Consider the following 8941-nt stretch of genomic DNA (forward strand, 5'->3'; position numbering starts at 1 on the left):
AGATTTATTTATTTATTTTATTTATGAGTACACTGTAGCTGTCTTCAGACACACCAGAAGAGGGCATCGAATCTCATTACGGATGGTTGTGAGCCACCATGTGGTTGCTGGGATTTGAACTCAGGACCTCTGGAAGAGCAGTCAGTGCTCTTAACTGCTGAGCCATCTCTCCAGCCCCAACAAATGCTTCTTAAAGTTAGGAATGACCTCACCCATTTCTCTCTCTCTCTCTCTCTCTCTCTCTCTCTCTCTCTCTCTCTCTCTCTCTCTCAATCTTTATATAGGCTTTAAATTTTTTTCTTCCTTCCTTCGTGCCTTCCTCCCGCCCTCCCTCCCTCCTTTCTTTCTTTTTTTCTTTTTTTTTTTTTTTGAGACAAGGTTTCTCTGTATGGCCCTGGATGTTCTGGAACTCACTCTGTAGATCAGGCTGACTTCGAACTCAGAAATCCGCCTGCCTCTGCCTCCCAAGTGCTGGGATTAAAGGCGTGCGCCACCACTGCCCGAGGCTTTAAGTTCTCATAGCTTCAGCTTATCACTGCATTATGTCTTTTCTTTCTTTTCTGTGAGCAGTGAATCTGGGCTCCAGAGACTGGCAGCTGCTCTCTAAAAACAAAGTCACATGGAAACAAAATCACTCAGCGGTGTGTACACACACTGATCAACACCTGGATACCTGTCTAACAAATTGATCACTCATTCAAATGACCACCGTAACTCATTAAAAAGAATTCTTTCTTCTAGTAACGATATCTCGATGTGCTTTAGTAGTAAGTTACTGAACAGTCATTCTTCCCATTTGTCAGCCTTCCAGTTTTTCCTTTGCATAGCAACAATGTTGAGTAGAAAAATGACTATTGAGTTGACTCTCAATGTTGACTGTCAAAAAGCATTTAAAGTTAAGATGAGTAATTTCAAATGTGATGGTAGTAATGACTATGGCATGAACGTAGTTATAGACTGTCCTGTAATGTTATCCACCTCCCTGAGGTGTCACTTTGCTTTTCTGTGTCCTCAATATTTCTTTTGCTCTTAAGATTCTAGGATGGTGCCTGATTTGTTCAGCATCCTTCTTCTCCCTTCTCACCACTTGTTACGCACGCTGCAGATCTAAAGTCAGCTATCTGCAGCTGAGTTTTTGGAAGACATATGCACAAAGGGAGAAGGAGCAATTGGAAAACAAACTCCTGGAATGTGCCAACAAGCTGAGCGAGAGGAACCTCAAATGCTTTTTTGAAAACAAGAAGCCAGATCCCTTTCCCATGCCTTCATTTAGTGCCTGGGAGGCTGCATCTGAACTACATTCCTTCCACCAAGACCGCGAGCACTATAGTACCCTCCACAAGGTGGTGGATGATGGTCTGGAACAAACCCCGGAAGAGGAAGAGACAACAATGATCCTTGTGGGCACCGCCCAGAGTTTGTGAATCATCCACTATCCCGGGCTGAGATAGCCAGTGGTACATTCATTCTGAGTTGAGTCTTCTGCTGTTTCCACGACAACCTGAGCCTCTGCATTTTCTCACCACCAGAGCTTCTTTAGAAGATAACAACGCAGTGAGGAACTGTTCTGAAGCCTCCAAGGGCAATGTCTGGATGTGCTCAGACTGATGCTGAGCGATGACAGACACTTTGAGCTGGTGCAGGGTTGTGCCCAGGAGGTCCAACAGTCGGTCCAAGCTCTAAGATTTTATAACCCAGCCCTCAGAGTCTGGCAAGATGGTCTGCCACTGTTTGCGAGCATATGCCAGGGTATTTGGGGAGAGGTCTATGCACAGTGGTATCCACACAGTGGCCATCAGAAACCCTTTCAGAAATAAATCCAACACCTTTTAAGTTGGAAGAAACTGCCATTTAATTAACATTCCTTTCAACTGAAACCTCCATTCCCAAGACTCACTAAACTGAAAGAATATAATGTCTGAAAGTCAGAGGTTCCTCAATTTTCCCCAATTTCTGAAAGTCTGCCTGGAGACAGGGCTGCCTCATGACTGCCGTGGGTGGTAGGCACTTATACCTTCACAGGACAATTTCTACACTCAAAAGACAATCACATAAGGCACATGTACAAGACTGTATTGATATAAAGACAAGTACATTAATATTGTATACTAAAGTAGTTTTTTCAACAAAAATCCATTTTTTATGGTTTTAAAATTGAAAATCACTTTCATGAATCCCCACTAAAGTTTTTGGTCCATAGCTTGGTGCCTGCTGTGTTGTGGGTAAGTCTTAGTTTCTTTGGTCTACTATAACAAAGGCCATAGACTGTATAGCTTATAAACAATAGTTCACACAACTTGGGAGGCTAGGAGAGCTTTTCCTCAGGTTGCTGATTGCCGATGCCCTATTGTGAGTTTTGTGCTGAAAAGGGCAAGGAAGCTCCTGGGGCAGCTGTTTTGAGGGAGCTCAGCCCATGCTGTAGGCTCTGCCCAAATGACCCAATGTCCCTGCAGATGACTTAATGACATTACTTTCAAGGATAGGTTTCATTATGTGAATTTTAGAGGGATATAAGCATATTATAGCATAGATTGGTAATGACTTACTAGACGTCTTCAGAGACTGTCCACAGTAGTCCCAGCATAAAATTGTGTTCCTTTTTTATACTTTTCAAAAATAATGTGTTATTCTCTACTATGTAATATTTAGTGTGTGTGCATGTGTGTGTTTGTGTGTGTGTGTGTGTATGTGTGAATTCCCATAAGTCTCTGGGTGGATCTGTACTTAAGACACAGTATCCACATTTAGCACTGTAGCTTATACCTTATATCAGAAGCTCTTTGCATCTCCAGATTTAAGAAGCTTTCATCTTAGCTCATCATTAACAAAAAAGTTGATAAGATACTGCAGGAGAATCCAACAGGTTCAAGACCCCCAGAAAAGCTTAAGAGTATGATTTATAATGATAAATATGTTTTGCCTATCTTTGGTACAAAGGTTCAAGAACCCTTGTGTTCTTACCATATGAAGTCATTATTTTTTACTAATAAGGGGACTCCTGTATAACCACAGATGTGTCTGGCTGCCATAAATGACCACTGGTAATTTCTGCCTCATCTCATAACCTCCAGAGAATAGACAAGGACTGAATACATGTCGATTTGATCCTGGCAGGAATGCACAACCTTTTTGATATCACAAAAATATGTTTGTCAAACATATGTTTGATATGTTGTCAGCTACAAAAGTCATGTTCCAGGGCTGGCTGGGCAATCAGGACACACAGACACACATACACACACACTCCACACTCATACCCATACACATATACACACACTATGCCCCCCCCCCCCACTCACACACACTCATATATACAGAGACACACACAGACACATATATACACACACACTACACTCATACACATACACACTACAGCATACACACACACTCACACACACTCATATATAAACACACTCTACACTCATACACATACATGTGCACACACACACACACTCAGACATACACACACACACTACTTATGCATACACATAAATACACACCATATACACACTCCTATGCATACACATTGAAGGGACTCTGGCCTGCTTGAGAGTGGCAAGCATAGCGCTGGCAGGCCTTTCTTCTTCTTTCCCTCTGCCTTGCTAAAAACCATTACATTACACTCCTAAAGCTGGCCACTAAGGTCTGTTCCCTTATTTGGCCACTGTCTCCTCCTGAGGCTGATTACCAAGGTCCAGCATTCAAGTTCGGCAACCAAAAGCCCTCTTTGGGTGACCTAATTAATATACCAATTAAAATGAAAATAAACTCCTCATCCTAACTGGGGTTTAACTGCCTTTGCAATTATAAACTGCTATTTCCCTATGTGCTATGTCTGTCTCCTCTCTACTCAGAGACGGTCCTTTGTCCTCAGGAACAAATATTCCTGCTCCTTCTCCCTTGCTTCTTTCCCCTTCTCCCTGGTCTGCTGTCTCTTGTCTTTGTCTCTTATTCCCTTCTGTCTTCTGTCTCTCTGGGACAAATAAATCTCTTTTGTTCTGGGAACTTGGGTGTCCTGAGCCAATACTAATCCTAACACACATACTCTATATATTCATACACACACACACACACACACACACACACACATTTACACATACACACTCCACATATACATGCATACATACACACTTCACATACACACTCACACATACATTTATATACATTCACACACATACACACACATATAAAATGTAAATCCAAACACATAACAATAAGTATAGCACTTTCCTGAGTCTTGTGGGCTACAGGAGAACCTTTAAATGGTAGCTGCACCTGGCACAACCTGTAAGTAGCCTGGGAGCCTTCTGCTTGTGAATTGTATCTAGAGTCAGGAAAAATTCTTGGGAAATGGGCTCTAAACCAGCTTGAGAGCCATGCTTAATTGCAGATAATGTTAGAAATTATTTGAATTACAAGTCACTTAATTTACATTGGAGAATATATCAGTTTGACAGGAAACACCCTTGCTTGTAGGCTTGGAATAATACAGAAAAATAAAAACAACATCCTTCAGGTTTCCAAGGAGCAGCATTAAGAGTGTGTGCTGGGGATGGAAATAGAGGGACAAGACAAGGCAGAGGCATCAAAACGAGGATAAATAAAACAGTAAACAATGAGCATCTTTCTGCAATCCCTTCTTGACTATCTCTAAGTGTTTACGGAGACTTAGAAAGCAGATGGGACCCAGCTAATAGCCATGCATTTCTTGGGTTGGGCCAAAGGCAGAGACAGTTCTAGAAAAGTAGCTTAGTTGCAGGAAGCTGAGGAGTAAGGAAAAATCACTGGGGCATATCTCTGCATCCCTCTACCTCAGGGCCTTTCTGTATTCAACAAGCCTATACTCAACATTATGGATGCAACATCCAAGGATATCCAAGCCGACGAGCCAGCAGCTTGTACTTTTTGCTTACAAAGCAGGAGAAGAGCTGACACTCCTACTGTGAACAAGTCACCCCTAGATGAGTCAGGTTCTCTTCCTGGCTCCTGGTCTGATTCCTGTGGAATGCTATTTTATGCAGGAGACAAACAAGCTCAAGACATCTTATCTATCCTCTCAAAAGCCTTGGAGGGGATGGGTGGAGATGGCAGAGCAAATTGGTATCTGTTCTTTAGTGTCCAGAGGGTGCAGGTCTCTGGACCCATATAGAGAACTTTGGAAGTGTGGCAGTTTGTTATTGCAGGTGGGGCTCCCTAGAAGAAACCTCAAACTTAGGGAGCTTGTGTAAGGAACTTTCCAAAAGGAACGGGCTTGGGAAAGGCTCACTAACACCACAGAGGCAAGTAGAACAGGATTTCAGATAAAGTGCCAGCCCAACCAAGCCCACAGCAAATGCTGGGCCATCTGTCTTGGCTCCAAAGCAGTGCTTTCAACCTTCCTAATGGTGTAGCCCTTTAATACAGTTCCTTACATTGTAGTGACCCCCACCAGCCATACAATTACTTCTGTCGCTACTTCATAACTGTAATTTTGCTACTGTTATTAACTGTAATGTAAAAATCTGATATGCAGGATATCTGATATTGAGGGGTCTCAACCCACAGGTCGAACTCTAAAGGCTTCAGCTATGGCTGTGAGCTCTTCAAAGTAGGAAAGACCCTTTTCCATAACAGGAGATTAGATATCTGGAGGTGTCAGAAGGGTCTCCCTAATGTCTGCTATGAAGCCTTCTTTTATAGAAACGACAGGAAGGGAAGACATGTCAGGACACAACCAAGCCCTGAATCACTGCCTCTACCACCTTCTAATTTTCTTGAAGCCAGAGCAACAGCTGTGGGCAGTTGCCTTCTTTAACCACTGATGCTTTGTTACATTAGGGAAAGAATTGAGAGTTCTGCCAAAGGGCGCCATGCCTCCTCAAATTATTTTTGGTTAAATTTTATCTGGAAAAATCACAGTCTATAGGCTAAATTCTAATTAACATCAACATGATATTGGAGGAGCAACACATTAACATTTGTTGTTAATAACTGAGTCAAAATGAGAGGAGGGGAAGTTACAGGCTTGGTTGATTTTGAGTAAGCTGGAGATAGACAGATTGCCCCTAATGTCTTCCTTCTTAGTGCATTATTATCTCAGATCATCAGCTTCGAGGGGGAGCTTGTAAGAAGTTAGAGCCGCACTTCACACTTGCTGAATCTAGTCTGTTCTGAAAACATGGAGACTCCTATTCAAGTTAAATTTGAGCTTAGAAGTTTCTCAAACTTGGCTTGTGTTGAATCTGGCTAAGTAGACTATGGCTCTCTGGGCTTCTTTTCCAGAGGGTCTGAGTCAACAGGCCTATGGGCTGGAAAGTTCTCTGGCAATGCTGATGCCACTGACTCAGTAACCACATTTTGAGAATTCAGGATAGCTCCAAAGCATGGAGCCAGCCATTCTGGGGAAAAAGACTAGACAGAATTCGTAATTTCAGATTCTGCCCTAGACCTACTCACTCAGACATCTTTATTATATCAACCTATCCAAGAACTTTGGGATCCTTCCATTTGTTCAAAGATTTTCTTGATGCTTTAGGAATGTTTTACAGGCTATCTCACATAAATTTCTTGCGACAGTTATTTGTCAGTATTTTTTTGTTGCTATTCTTAATGATATCTCTTTCCATTATGTCTCCAAAGGGATTGTTATCTGAGTACACAAAAGCTATTCTTTTATGCCATCTTATGCCCCCTTATTGATCTTTTCATGGCTTGTAGAGCTTTTCAGAACTAGAAAAAAGAGAAACTTTTATAACTCATAATGACATAATGGATGTCGACAAGAAGTATTAAATTCTAAACTATTAGGTGAAAAGTAAGTGAGTCAAATCCTGTGCAACTTGAAGCCACTTATCTACAGTAGCTTCCGCAAAAACAGCAAGCAGACATTTGATATCTCGTGATGCAAGATAAAAGTAAGCATATAGTTCCCCCTGGAAAGTATTGTTTACTAAAACACGAAACCAGAGGATAAACAAGCATTTAGAGAAAACTACTAGTTTATAGGCAAAATATGGCAATGTATTTAATATAATAAAGAAGCAACCAGGCAAATTCCAATTTAGATTATTCCTCTAAGCACTTGGGTCTGAAATGTCTTCTAAAGACCCCTGTACATAAACTGTCAGCTCATAGTGGTACTGGAAAGTGTGGGAACTTGAAACAGTTCCTAACACTCTCTGGGGGAACGCCCTTGAAAGAGATATGAGGACTCTATACCTGATATAATTCTGTTAATAGTACAATATTTGCCTATATTCTCAAAGGTGGTCTTTCATATTTAACATCTAATAATGTTTCTAAAAATGCTTTCAGATAGGTAAGTTTCTGCTATAAGATCTGCTCTTTCATTCTGGAGAACCATTTTTTTTTTTAAGCCTCAGGAAAATTGACTTGGTAAGTACCCTGATTATTTTCTTTCTTGCTTTGTATCATTCTCACAAGCTTCATAGTTGGTTCTTTGGTTCAGAACCAAACTAATGCTACATTCCTGTTGGTATTTTGTTAATTAATTTTAAAAACTCAGCTAATTTTGTGGTGTTGTTTCTTGTTTCACTTCAATTACATAAGCATACCATGAGAAAGAGTATTCCTATTTCCATATTTTCTTAGTAAAAATTACATTAAAGTTTAGACAGGCTACCAGTACTAAATCCACTGTTAAGGTATAGGAAATGAACTGGGACCTCTATTTGTCTAACTGCTAACATAAATGCTGCCATTTCATGATGCTACCTTTAACAATGTGTGTTCTGATTTGTAATTTGGAAATATTGAATTAGTACACATCTCATTTGGCCACCTTAATCATAGGCAGCAGTACATGGGTCCCCAATGAGCCTACTTTCTGATATGTTCCTGGGAATAAGTGTCTGTCTCAAAGGATCGTGGCTTCTGGTGGGCACTGGAGCCTTCTGCATCTAGTGTCTGGACATCTGGGGCAGCTGTCCTATATTAATCAGCTTCTATTAAATTAATGAGGTCATAGTTTCACTTTGTTTACTCTTGGTATCTTGTTAAAAACAATGATTGATAAGATTTACATTGGTAGGAAGTTCATAAAAGGTTTAGAATTCTCTCTAAACTAAGTTTTATTTATTTATCTTTGTCTGAACAGTTTGCTTTTTATAATTTCCTAAATCTGCAGCTATATGAATACTATAATATAATATAATAATATAATATTATAACATAATATTATATACTATATGGCAGCATATAGTATATTAATATACCAGAAGGAAATACTTACAAATTATAATGCTATATAAATTATAATGAAAACAGATTAAACTAGAGAACATTTATTAAATATCCTAATTACATTTACTGACTCATTTCAAAGAAGAGGATAAAATGATTATATGATCTAATAAATGACTATAGGAACAGAGCTGCAAAATGTGTTTATCCTTGGTAGAGTATATTAACTAAAACATAGACAACGGTAACAGGTGGTTTTGTAAAAGCATTCGAGCTCTAGATGTCAACAGAAAAAAATGTGCTTCTTCAATAATGAGAAACGGTGATGGTTTAAACAGGACAGGGTTATTACTCTCAGTGGCTTTGTTAGAATCTGCATGGTGTGATTCAGAAACATAAGGGACAGTGATCAGGGCTGTACAAAAATGTACCTCCTTAAACAGTTGGCTGACTCTGAGTTCACTGACCTTGGACATAAAGCAAGGCAGTCTTTAAAAATTCAGTTTCTGAATTAGTTTTCTTTTTTTAATAGTTTCCATGTACTTGGAGTAAGGGTGTAGAAAACATGGACTACTCTACCTTCTTCCTCCCTGGAGATCAGCCCACCTCCCCAATCAAGGGAGAAAGTGCTCCATTTTAACTAAGCTCTTTAGCATGTGTCATATCTTTGGAATGCTTTCTCATTTTACTCCAGTGCGCTTATTATTTTATATTACTTGAAGACATTAATAGGCATGATATGACAGTTCCACCATTGCTG

General features: G+C 40.1%; 2 protein-coding genes across 5 annotated transcripts in view; one reads left to right on the forward strand and one right to left on the reverse strand.

Moving 5' to 3' along the window:
* The window catches only part of Calhm5 (calcium homeostasis modulator family member 5), a 6264-nt gene extending 4065 nt beyond the window's left edge, over positions 1–2199 (forward strand). Inside the window, exon 2 of the mRNA XM_028782673.1 lies at positions 1035–2199. Coding sequence (XP_028638506.1) covers positions 1035–1424 — 390 coding nt within the window. The 3' untranslated portion in view covers positions 1425–2199. The remainder of the gene's footprint in view (positions 1–1034) is intronic.
* The window catches only part of Trappc3l (trafficking protein particle complex 3 like), a 79549-nt gene that overhangs the window by 9444 nt on the left and 61164 nt on the right, over positions 1–8941 (reverse strand). The gene's annotated exons all lie outside the window — the stretch shown is intronic.

The sequence above is a fragment of the Grammomys surdaster genome, unplaced genomic scaffold (assembly GCF_004785775.1).
Source record: "Grammomys surdaster isolate TR1022 unplaced genomic scaffold, NIH_TR_1.0 842, whole genome shotgun sequence".
NCBI lineage: Eukaryota > Metazoa > Chordata > Mammalia > Rodentia > Muridae > Grammomys > Grammomys surdaster.